We start from the raw sequence: 12,673 nt of genomic DNA, 5'->3' as shown, positions 1-12,673 counted from the left end.
CAGGTAGCCGGAGCACGTCCCGGGTCGGCAGCCAAGAACGGTGAGCTTCTCCCTCCTCTTTTGGCCCTGCAGGGCATTCCCACGCGAGGGCGTTGAGCTGCTAACAGGCGGGCAACCCTGTCGGGGCAGGAGTGGAATTTCAGAAGCAGGATTGTGACTGCAGTGTGGAATTCTCCCTGCAGGCACGCTGGGTGCTCCTGTCGCTCTCGCACACCCTTCTCTGAGTTCCATTGCAGTCTGCGCATTAATGCTGTGCCTCTCCTCATTAGCTTGACGCCAGTGCCTGGCAATCTAAATCTGCCATCTTTATTAACTGCCAATTCTGTGTCCTTATGATAGACGGAAGAGGTTGTTGGTAGTGGAGAGAATTTATATATTGCAGTAAAGCCTGGTTGGCATGTGTCTCCATGCCCTCTAGAGAGAGACATATTGCCTAATAGAGAGAGACATATTGCCTAATAGAGCGAGACATATTGCCTAACCCTTTAGGGTCATTCTCCATGGCCACCAGGGCAGATGAAATTTAGAAATTTATTATATAACCATAGGTCATTACAATATTGAAAGCACTTATAGCAATGTATACATATAAAAACACACAATAGCGTCACAGCCTACGAAACATGGCAAATGAACAAGGGGTTTAATACTAAACATAGATCAAAAAATTTAAGACTGCAAAAATTTGGCTCTTATTTTCTTTGCCACAAGGACAGAAATAGCCACTTTATGAGTGACATCAGGGTCAGAATCAGCAAGAAGCCAGCAGATCAAGGCTGAAGTAGATCTCTCCTGAAGCAAAGCAATGATATTAGACAGATATTTGGCTCTAGGAAGCTCATATAGAGGACATTTTAATAAATAATGGAAAATATCCTCTATTTCGGACCAGGGCAGACGGTGTCTGAAGCTGGTTTTAGAGTTGAAAACTGACCTACTTTACAAGGGTGTTAAAAATTGCTGTCGAAACACAGGTGTTTTGTTTATCCGCGGGTTATACATCCACGGATCTGGCTCCCCTGGACACACATTGAGCCAGACTTGGCTCCACATGAACCATCCAAAGGGGACCAGAACTGTGTCCGCCTACAGCCTCTCTGGGCTTCAGAAACCAGAAGTGATTTTTTTTTTTTGGCCTCATAAGGCGTTCTAAGGCCCGGGGAAAGCCTCTGAAGTGTGTGTTTGTGAATATTGTTGGGCTGGTTATAGTCTGTAATTTTGGATCTAGCCAAGATCCTGGAGATCACCGAGAGGAGATGATGATGATTTATATACCACTTTTCAACACAAATAGTTCACAAAGCGGTTTACGTAGCAAAATCCATCATTCAATCCGTGTGGCGTTCTCCACAGAGGCAGGTCTCTACCCTGAGGGGCTTACAATCTACATCTTGCCACAAGGGAAAAAAAAAAAAAACAGATGGCAGAAAAAGGATACAGGCAGAGGAAGGACAGTTTAGGGCCGGCCCAGTAACGAGGCAAGTGGAGAACTTTGCCTAAGGTGGCCGGTTGGGGGAGAAGCGGCAGGGGTAGTTGCTGGCATATTGCTGGGTAAGTTGGCAGCATTTGGTATGCTGTCTTCGGTGCCGGGAGGTCTTTGTGCAGTCTTGCTGAGCCTGCCTTCAACCATTGCAAAAGTTGTTTGCACTTTTTTTCAAGCTTGACATTCAGCCAGGCATAGGAGGGGAATAAATGCCCCATCTAGATGGGCGAATGAACTAGGGTGTTGTGGGACAGGACGGGACATGAATGCTTCTCCCATGAATTGCCTCCCTCGGACTCCTGAAGATGTAGGGTGATATGAGAACCTTACTGGGATGTGGGAAGGAGAGGTAGCACAGATAACAAATGAATGGGGCAGCTTCTTCTCGACAATGCTAATCCTGCCAGAGAGCTGCCTCAGCAGGAATCTCTCTGCCGGCGACTGACTCACCTGTCATGCTTCCTGATTCCCGGAAGCTTTGGGGCATGTGGTAATGAATCTCTCTCTCCTTCTCTCTGTCTCTCTCTGCATTTTAACTTGATCTTCCAGCAAATGCCGACTTTACTCCATGCATCTGAATAAATAGTCAGTGGTGTAGCTAAGGAGGGAAGTGGGGGGTACATTTCCCCAGGTGCCATGCCTTGAGGGAGTGTCTCTGAGGCCTCTGAAAGGCACTTCGGTTTTCACTGAAAGCCAGAAGTGCCTTTCTGAGGCCTCACCGTTGTAGAACATCCATATACCTTTGTAGCCTAATTCTGTGCATGTCCCACTAAAAGCTCACTGGGAGTAACTCTCACTAAGCACCCACGGGTTGTTTCCATTGCTTGTGGCCTACCGAACGTCGCAGGTTTGGCTGCAAACAGGGCACTACGGATTTGAGGTTCCTGGAACGTGTTGAAAGATGCATGTTGGAAATATGATCTCATTGCTGGGAGACGTTCCCGGCTGCGATGTGTGAAGTAGGACGGAGTGGAAGGAATCCAGGTGATAAGCTGACACACATCAATCAACCCCTTCCAGTTCTTCCCTCGGCGAAAACCGTCTTCTTGGTCCGAATTGCCCAATTGGTGAAAGGGGTGATGAAATGGGCATCTCTGCTTTCCATCTGGGTTCCGGGGAACTTTTGTTAGGAGTTGCCTCGTGGGAAGACTGGGATTGGCTGGCAGGTTTCCTTGCCAAACAGCCTGGCGTCTGCCACTGATTTTTACCCAGCAGTGTCCTTCCAACAGGGAAGTAGGTCTTGCACAGATGGGTGAAGGCTCAAAAGTGGGTTGTGACCTGATTGCAAGTAGGTCATGGTAAAGGTGCCCCTGCCGTTCTGTCTCAAGGCTCAGGCCTGAGGTGTTTGGGGGCTTGAGGGTCCTTGATGAGGCCAACCCCTCCAGAGATCTTGCTGGTGGCCAAGCCACAAGTCTTCAGTGGTGCCAACCCATCCACCTGCCCTCTGCCTCCTTGTACCCTCTTTCTGTTATTCAGAATGAAATGTGTGCTTTTCCTGGATCACTCGATACTTGCCTCTCCTACTGTGGCCTGGGACAGCATGCCAATTGGCCACCCCTCCTATCCTCTTTGAAAAGGTCACTCAGAGTCTCACTCACCCATCCTGCTAGGCCCTTAAATGTGGACCCTGTGTTTCAGGTTGGGGTTGAGGTGTGGCTCAGCTCTTGATAAGTTGTACCCTAAAAGTGTGGTCTTCACTCTCAGTTCGCACGGAGCCATGATGTGTCCCAATGGGTCTTGCCCCCACTTGAGTCTTCCCTGGCTTGAATCTTGCCTCTTGTCCTGAACCCAGCAGGCGGCCTTAGACCAGCCTCAGTCTTCTCCATCTGCAGTATGGGGATAAATAATGCTTATTTACCTTTAACAGGGTTGTTGTGAAGCCTAAATCAAGATGATATACGTGAAGTGCTTTGTACCCTCCAAAAAGCTCCAGATCAGTGTTTCTCGAACTTGTGAGTCGGGACCCCCTAGGTGGGTCACGAGCCAATTTCCGGTGGGTCACGTAGCACCGAGCTTCACTGCCATTGAAAACACAGAGCTGAAAATATAGGGTACAGAGCTACTGCGCAGGACGAGCTCCTGGTGGGAGAGAAGCGGGGCGCTTTGCCCTGAATATGTCAGAAGATACGGCACTGGAAAGGAGAGAGGGCTGTGTGCGGCCTTGGCTCCTTCTCCAACCCCCTTGTCCCCTTGGACTAGGCAAACACAAGCGAGACAATGGCCTGGCTTTCCGCTATTCATCTCAACAGGCCATTAAGTTTCCAGATCAATCACTGTGGCTTTTAAGCCTGGCTTAACTCTTTGCCTTCCCACCTTCCACATGAACCTAAACCATTGCGCTGGTTTTCAGTGCATCTGCTAACCCACTGAGGCTGCAATCCTATATGGCAATGGTTCTCAAGCGTTTTAGCACCAGGACCCACTTTTTAGAGTGACAATGTGTCTGGACCCACTGGCAGTGATGTCATTAGCCTGGAAGTGATGTCATGGCCAGAAGTGACATCATCAAGCAGGACAGATTTTTAACACTCCCCATATGACAAAATCAAAATCAAAATCAATCAAGTAAATTAAAAGTTTACAGTAAGTATACGTTAAATTTATTTCCAGTAAAGAACCACCCCCAATTCCCCCAAATATTTTTTTTTAAAAATTCCCCCAAATACCAAAGGCTGCAATCCTATCCACACTTATCATTGTTAAAAGCATATATATATAGCAGCCTGTTAAATTTCCCTAAATGCGGCCACATCCCACGGTTGCATCAAGTCCAATCTATTAAAAATAACATACCCTTTGAAGTGAATGGGGACCCACCTGAAATTGGCTTGTGACCCACCTAGTGGGTCTCGACCTTCGGTTTGAGAAACACTGCTATATTTGATCTGGGGATGAGCCCCACTGAGTTCAATTCTGAGTCGGCAAGCCCAGGGTTGCCCCTGAACAGTCTTTCCTGATCACACTTAGATTGTGCTTCTGAAGTTGTGTAACGCTCTTCACTTGTGGTATCTTGACTGGACAACCCTGCAAGGAACAGTGAATCCTGCAGAGGTTCAGAGGCAGGGAGGGGGAAGTAGCTATAGTTGCTATCTTTGCCCAGGGAATTCAGTGAGGCAGCCCCCTCCCCAGGTGGGTCTTATGGCAGTGGGTCTTTAGGTAGTGCTGGACCCCATGACTACAAAGGGGGAAGTATCACCAGTGGGGCCTGAAGGCCAGGAACCCAAGCAGTGCTGATAAACTATTTATATAGCTTTAATACTGTGTGTGTGTGTGTTCAGCAAATGTATTTATATATTGCTTTATATAAATATAAAAAAAATAAATACAAACATTTACATATTGCTTTTCAAGCAAACTTCAGAAAGCAATTGACATTGACATAGCGGTGGGAGGAGGTGCCATTGAGCACAGTGGGGCTTACTTCTGAGTAGACACTAAAAAGCTGCCACTGTGAGCCCCCCAAGTTGATGCCCCCAAACCATCTGGGCGTCTTGGCAGGGAGGGGTCCTGCTTAGGCAGGCAGCTTTTCCTGGGAGGAGGTGCCATTGAGCAGAGTGGGGCTTACTTCTGAGTAGACACTAAAAAGCTGCCACTGTGAGCCCCCCAAGTTGATGCCCCCAAACCATCTGGGCGTCTTGGCAGGGAGGGGTCGTGCTTAGGCAGGCAGCTTTTCCTGGGAGGAGGTGCCATTGAGCACAGTGGGGCTTACTTCTGAGTAGACACTAAAAACTGCTCTTTGTGTGCCCCCCCAGTTGATGCCCCCAAACCATCTGGGTGTGTTGGCAGGGAGGGGTCGTGCTTGAGCCTCGCAGCCTTTCCCGGGAGGAGGTGCCATTGAGCACAGTGGGGCTTACTTCTGAGTAGACACTAAAAACTGCTCTTTGTGTGCCCCCCAAGTTGATGCCCCCAAACCATCTGGGCGTCTTGGTAGGGAGGGGTCCTGCTTAGACAGGCAGCCCTTCCTGGGAGGAGGTGCCATTGAGCACAGTGGGGCTTACTTCTGAGTAGACACTGAACTTGTGCCCCCCCCAGTTGATGCCCCCAAACCATCTGGGCGTGTTGGCAGGGAGGGGTCGTGCTTGAGCCTCGCAGCCTTTCCCGGGAGGAGGCGCCGCGAGCACAGCGGCCCCGGAGAGCGGCTCTCGGGCCGGGCTCTAGAGGGCGCCCGGGGCCGCCTTTCCTCCGCTGCGCCCGCCTCCGGCTCCGGCTCCGCAGCGCCGCGGGTGACATCAGCGGGCCGGACCTGCCCGAGAGGTGCGCTCCGGCGCCCGCCCGCCCGGCAGAGGCTCCGTGGCCGGCCGCTCGCCCGGCAGGCAGCGCAGCCCCGCCGATGGTGAAGCTGATGTGGGCCGCGCCGCAGGATGAGCGCCGCGCCGGCAGCCCCGAGACGATGTTCGAGGGCTCGCGGCGCCTCCGCAGCCTCCGGGACGGCGTCCGGCTGGAGGTGGCCGCCGAGGGCGCCGGCCCCGTCGTGCTGCACAGCTTCACCCAGCTCGACCCGGACCTGCCCCCGCTGGAGGTGAGCTCGCCGCCCCCCGGCTGGGCTGCCCCCCCTCTGCTTGCCCCCTGGGCTGCCCCCCTTCCAGCTAGGCTGCCCCCCCACTTGCTCCCCCTCTGCTTGCCCCCCTGGGCTGCCCCCCCTTGCAGCTGGGCTGCCCCCCCACTTGCCCCCCTCTTCTTGCTCCTCGCTTGCTCCCCCTCCAGCTGGGCTGCTCCCCTTCTGCTTGCCCCCTGGGCTGCCCCCCTTCCAGCTAAGCTGCCCCCCCCGCTTGCACCCCCTCTGCTTGCCCCCCGGGTTGCTCCCCCTTGCAGCTGGGCTGCCCCCCTGGGTTGCTCCCCCTCCAAGTGGGTTGCTTGCCCCCTTGTGCTGGCCCCCTTCCAGCTAGTCTGCCCTCCTGGGTTGCTCCTTTTTCTAGCTGGGCAGCTTGCTCCCCTCCAATTGCCTTCCCTCCAGCTAGACTGCCCCCCTGTGCTGCCCCCCTTCCAGCTAGGCTGCCCCTCCGGCTTGTTCCCCCTTCAGCTGGGTTACTTGCGCCCCTGGGTTGCCCCACTTCTAGCTAGTCTGACCCCCTGGGTTGCCCCTCCTCCAGCTGGGTTGCCCACCTCCTGAGTTGCCCCCCCTTCCAACTGGGTTGCTGCCCCCCCACCTTCCTTACCTGAAAGGCTAACCACAGCCTTCCAGCCCCATCCTAAGCGTCCCTGCTCAGGAGTAAGTCCCATTAGAGTCAGTGGGCAGAGAGGTGTTTGAAAACGGTGTTATTTTGCTCAGAAGTGAACCTTTCCTGGGTTGCATCACCAAGGAGGCACACTGAGGTTAACTGAAGCCTTCCAGCCCCATCCTAGGGGTGTTTACTCAGGAGTAAGCCCCATTAGAATCAGTGGGTAGAGATGTGGTTGAAAAGGCTATTGCTTGTTTTACTCAGAAGTACCCATTGCATTCTAAGTAAGAAGACTTAGGCTGTGATCTTAGCTTACTCACTGGAGACACCTCTATCAGTGGGGCTTACTCAGGGTGACCAGATACAATGGAGGACACAATGTCTGTACCTTAACTGTATGGAGGAGGGAGTTGCACTTGTCAAAATTTTTTCTTCTATACAATGGTTAAAGGTACAGGCCGTGCGTCATTCTTTGCATCTGGTCACCCTGGGCTTACTCCTTGGGAAGTGTGGATAGGAGTGGTGCCTTAAATCTCACATCTCACAAGGTTGGGGGGGCTCTGGGGATGGAGCATCTCGACTCCGAACCTGTTTCGCTCCCCTCTTCAAGTTTCTAGTCCTCTGTGTGTGGCGAGGGCAGCCGGAGGCGTTCCTTGTGAGCGGGTTGCAAGCCTGCATGCGCTTTCCAGGAAATAAGCCCCATTGAATACAGTGGGACTTTCTTCTTTGGAGCCTATTCTGCCACTTCTCCCAAACTCTGGACCTTCTTTTCTCTGACTGTAAACCTCGCAACAACCCTGCTAGGCAGGCAGGCAGGCAGATAGAGCAGCTGGGCCTCTCTGCACAGCATAGGATCAACTTACATGGCCTTCAGACACAGACTCCATCCCGGAGGTGCTGCAGACTTGCTGGTCTATTGCAGCCAAACATGGCCAAGAGCCTTAAAGGCCTTTCTGTTTATTTCAGTGGACGCAATTCCGGCCTGCAGGCTGCTTCATCCCCATGCACAAAGCCACCAATTTGGCTGAGATGCGTTTCTAGAAGTAAAGTGGTTCCATGGCCTGTAGCCACCATAGCTTGATGTTCAGCATCTACCTGCCTTTGGCCATAAAGAGTTGGAGAGCTGCTGTGCTTGTCCCTCCTTGTGGACTTCCCACTGTTGGAAACAGGGTACTGGGTTAGAACTGAATGAACCTCTGGATAACCTCAACTGCATCTCCGAGGCTTCTTGGTGATCAGCGTGGATATTTAACCTCTGGGTAGGGGGCGGCCGGATTTCTCCCCTCGTTGGTTTGCGCTTGGATGTCGTGAATCCGGAGATGTGGGCTTGAGAAGAATGGAGGCCCCATTGTGGCACCGTTCAGACTTTGTAAATAAAAAGGCTGGGGGTTGAGGGGTCTGCCCTTCCAGGGCATGGTGCCAGTGGAACTCCTGTGGACCTGATTGTGGCTTGCTGTGACGACTCTGTCTAAACTGTGGATGCCAAATACCTTTGGGAGTGTAAGTGGGTTGTTGGCCTGGATGAAACTGGGGGCAAACTGTGGGACCCCTTGGAGTGCTGAAGCGCGATGGAGACAGCTGGATTAGCACCCCAGCGCTTGACGTTGTGGCCTGCTTTTGGAGCCTGCAAAGACATGGGTTTGTTTTCCTAGCAGTCTTGGAACTGTGTAGGGTTTGCTGCTGAATCTGCAGGGGTGTCTGGTTCAAAAGCTGTTTGATTTAGGGTGAATCTGCAGGGGTGTCTGGTTCAAAGATGTTTGGCTTATGGTGCTGTGTTGATGGATTGGGGGGGGGCAGCTGATTACTCTGCCCATGGCGGTTAGGGGAGGAGTCTTGTTTTATTATTGATCTTATTTATTGTTCACATTTTATTCCAAGGAGCTCAGGGAGGTATACATGAATCCTTCCTTCCTATATGTTTGTTTATTTATTTATTTATTGGATTTGCATTCTGCCTTTCTCCCTGAAGGGCACCCAAGGCGGCTGGTAACATACCCAAGGTATGTTCTCTGCATGCACCACCTATCTGAGCCTGGCTACCAACAGAGATGGGTGCCGTCCCCAGAAAGTGGGTGGCTTTGCTCCATAGCCTATCCACTTACTGCTGCCTCCTGGCCATTGCCCCCTTCTTCCCCCCCCATCCGTTCCTCTTTGGAACTGCAGGGCCATCACACAGCCGCACTTTGTTGTCAGTGTGTTGCTTGCCCCAGCTGTCCCCACATCTAGTGGTGCCAGGCTGGGCAGAGCGTTGCCATACACTGGTCCTCGTGACACCCAGGCCCACCCGCCCGTAGCGTGAAGCAACACCAGTGGTCCCTATCCCTACTAGTTGAAAATCAAGGGTGTAGAGAGAGAGAGCAGATGGAGAGAAATCAGCCCCTGGCCCTACTTACAAACATGACTTGCGTAAACTCCTAGGAAGACGAGAAAATGTCAGTATGCAATCAATTCACTGGAACAGGATACAAGTGATAGTTGTTAGCCTGAAAGACAAATTTGCAGAGGATCTACTGATGGCTGTTAGCCACTACTAGGGAAGTGGAACCTCTGTGTGAGGCACAGTCTACCCCCCGAGTATTGGATAGTGGGGGTTAACAACTGGGGAGGGCTGTTTTCTTTGTTGCCTTGCTATGCTTCCCAGAGGCTTTTGGGCAGCTGCTGGTTGGAAATGGGATTTTGGACTAGTGTGTCCTCATCTAGCAACCGAGAGGTTTCGGGTCCAGAGAGTCTTCTCGGTGGTTTAGCGGTTGCGCAGGTTCAATGCGAGGTTCGGCAGATGATCTCTGGTGCTCCCTTCTCTATCTCTGCTGTGGATGAGAGAGGCCTCTCTCGGGCGGGCTCTGGTCTCGTCAGTCATGCGGCTCTTGCTGCTGGCAGCCAAGCCCTGAAAAGCTATTAGAGATGCTCTGAGGAGAGAGAGCGAGCGAGAGCGCACAGCCGCCAATCTGGCACCTCTAAAACATTTAATGGACGACACCAACTTCCTGTTGTGTGCCTTGGTCATACCTTCTGTTCTGATCTCTGCTGCCTGCCAAAAGATTTTGGAGTGCTGGCCAGGGGATTTTGAGGCCTTCTCCGTCGTCTTCCTTCCTTTTGGGGAAAATCCACACGAGGAAGCTTTGCTGTGGAAGCTGGGCGGCCGGCTCCAGCCAAACATTTGTGTGTTTCCACCCAGTGCGCCTGTTGTTGCAGAGCTGGGCTTCCTGCCGCTCTCTTGACCTCAAACATGGCCCCTTGGGCGCAGGCGCACAGAGAATGGCAACTGGAAACCTTCTGAAGGCCTGCAAAATGTTTGCAGCCTCAGTGTGGTCTCCGCTTGGTCCAGGCTGGTCAACAACCCCTTGTCTGGTCACCCGTGGCAAGAAAAGAATTAAGAGCATCAGGAGGGTTCTGCTCGATCGGGCCAAAGGTCCATCTGGTTCAGCTTCCTGGATCTCCTAGTGACCCATCAGGTGCCTCTGGGAGCACACAAGACAACAAGAGACCTGAATCCTATTGCCACTGGCATTCAGAAACAGCCTACTTCTAGGACCAGGAGGTTGCATCTACCCATCATGGTTTGTCACCTGTGATGGACTTTTCCTCTATCAAATTTCCTTTTGAAGGCATCTAGGCCTTTGGGTGCTGTCACCACAACCTACACGCCATGATGGGTATGTGCAAACCCCTGATTTTAGAAGTAGGCTAACCCCAGAACGCTAGGTGCCAGGAGGACACCAGGATGCAGGTCTCGTGTTGTGTTCTCCCTGAGGCATCTAGTGGGCCACGCTGAGATACCAGAAGCTGGACTAGATGGGCCTCTGGCTCTTCTTATTGCATAGGTTTGTGCTGTAAAGGCACCAAAATATGTTGACCAGGCTCTGGCCTGAAATGGCCATCAACCTCTCCGAATTCCCCAGTCATTTGGGTGAGGTTTTTGGTTTGCTGGACTGCCTTTCCCCCTGCAAGATGGGTGGAAAATTGAGCCAGATCTAACATACACCCCGCCCACTGTTTCATTCGGGGGGGGGGGGGGAGGGAAGTGATCATTGTTGCAAATGCATCATCTGGTTTTCATTATGTCTGGTAAGAAAAATCGTTCAGCCTCCCAGATTTCCTGTCCTCCGCCTGGCTAGGAGGGGCCTGGATAGGTGTGGTCTCCGCACGGCCGGGCTGCCGAGAGAAGGGGGAGACGGCCAAGCTTTCCAGCCCCTTCTCTTGGTGAAACTGTTATTTGGGGGGATGGTGGGAGGCAGTCGGCCAAGGCTTTTTGCTTGGAAGGGGCTTTTTGAAGGCAAAAAGCTGCTAAGAAACAGCTGCTTTCCAAGCATAGAAATTAAGGGGGCTAATTTGGGGTTTTAAGCATAAACCTGAGACCAGATTGTAGCACCATCTCTATTGCATTTCAACCACGCAGTTAAAAAAATCATCTCACTGTCGGAAGCCTCTAGGCACTTGCAAGCGGGTTCCAGAGGCAGTTGTCCTCCCCCGGGGTTGAACCCCAGAGTCTTGAACTCGAAGAGGTACACTGCTCCTGATTGTGGAAGTTCCACTTAGCTGTCAAGAATGGTCATCATTGTTGATAGACTCTCCTTTATGGATATATCTCATCCTTGCTGCAGCTTAAGGGTCTTTCAGAAGCTGCTTCGAAATGTCAAGCAGTTCGGAGCAGTACTGAGCCTGTAGACAGAGGTGATAGCCCTAGGGCCCAATCCTATCCAACTTTCCAGCACAGGTGCAGCCCCACTGCAGCCCGGAGGTAAGGGAACAAATGTTCCCTTCAGGAGGCTCCTGTGACTGGCTCCCCACCAGAGGATGCAGCTCACATCCCACTGACAACACTGCGCCGGCCCTGAAAAATTGGATAGGATTGGGCCCCTAGATGTGAAGAACATAAGAAGAGCCCTGCAGAATCAAGCCACAGGACCATCTAGTTCAGCTTCCTGTCTCTCACTGTGGCCCACTAGATTCCCCGGGGAGCACACAAGGCCACAAGAGACCAGCATCTTATTGCCACTCCCTGGCACCTGGCATTATGAGGTAGGCTACTTCTAAAACCAGGAGGTGGCACATACCCATCCTGGCTTGTCAGCTGAGATGGACTTTTCTTCCAGAAATCTGTCCAATCCCTTTTAGGCCAGCCGCCATCGTGACATCCCGTGGCAAGGAGTTCAGCAGATGCGGCTTTATAGTAAGGACGCCTCTTTATACCAAGTCAGACTGTTGGTCCTTCGAGGTCAGTGCTGCCAACTCAGAGCTCTCCGGGGTATCAAGCTGGCATTTTTCCCCCTCTTGCCTGGGGATTCTGCTAGGGACTGAACCTGAAGCCTCCTGACAGCAAAACGAAAACTCTTCCTCTGCGCCCTTTCCAAAAATTACATAGCCCTTAATTTTAACCTTTTTAGAAACTGGAGAGTTTACTTGCCTGGTCAGCTGCGACCTGCAATGTCTGGTTTAATGGGTTAGCATCCCAGGGTAGACTCTGCCCCAGGGGGAGAAAAAACAGGTTATTTTTAAATAAGGAGGACTCTCTGAGCCATTAATGGAGATGCAGGAAAAGACCGATAATCAGTCCTTAATTATGGGGGGTGGCTGGGGAATCCCTCCAGGGGCTCTGGCTGCCCCTGGCCTTCTTGGGTTTGTTTGCCAGGAATCTTCTCTGCAAATGCAGAACTAGCCCTGTACTCACTGAGCGGCAGGGTCGGGTTGTAAATTCAACTGGTGGTGTTTTCCTGGGTAAGCAAATGTCATTGCTCTCCCTGGGATTGGATGCTTCTTGTCTTGATGTTGTCTTGCGGCACCTTAAAGGCAAACAGGTCTCATTTTGGTGGGCTGCCGTTAGTCCAACACATGCAGAATGCACACTTTGCAGTGTTTGTCACATTGCACCTGGCCTCCCTACCCAAAAGTAACTGGTGATGACATCACCACCAGTTACTTCTGGTGGTACTTCCAATAGGTGGACCATGCAAAATGGCATGGCGGAGACAAACCTTGAGAAACACTCTTCTAGCCAGTTCTTAAAACCCACCTTTTCCATGAAGCCTTTGGC

At 52.1% G+C, this 12,673-nt stretch overlaps 1 protein-coding gene across 3 annotated transcripts in view; it reads left to right on the top strand.

Annotated features, from left to right (window-relative positions):
- The window catches only part of RALGDS (ral guanine nucleotide dissociation stimulator), a 71,121-nt gene that overhangs the window by 15,198 nt on the left and 43,250 nt on the right, over positions 1 to 12,673 (top strand). For 2 of the 3 annotated variants that reach the window (XM_066610691.1, XM_066610690.1), the window contains exon 1: positions 5,766 to 6,002. The exons of the other annotated variant lie outside the window; for it this stretch is intronic. In XM_066610691.1, the coding sequence (XP_066466788.1) occupies positions 5,814 to 6,002 (189 nt within the window). In that variant the 5' untranslated portion in view covers positions 5,766 to 5,813. Of the gene's footprint in view, positions 1 to 5,765; positions 6,003 to 12,673 lie in introns of those variants that run through there. 3 annotated transcript variants of the gene reach the window in all.

The sequence above is a fragment of the Tiliqua scincoides genome, chromosome 16 (genome assembly GCF_035046505.1).
Source record: "Tiliqua scincoides isolate rTilSci1 chromosome 16, rTilSci1.hap2, whole genome shotgun sequence".
Classification (NCBI taxonomy): domain Eukaryota; kingdom Metazoa; phylum Chordata; class Lepidosauria; order Squamata; family Scincidae; genus Tiliqua; species Tiliqua scincoides.
This window is presented reverse-complemented; position numbering and strand designations above follow the sequence as displayed.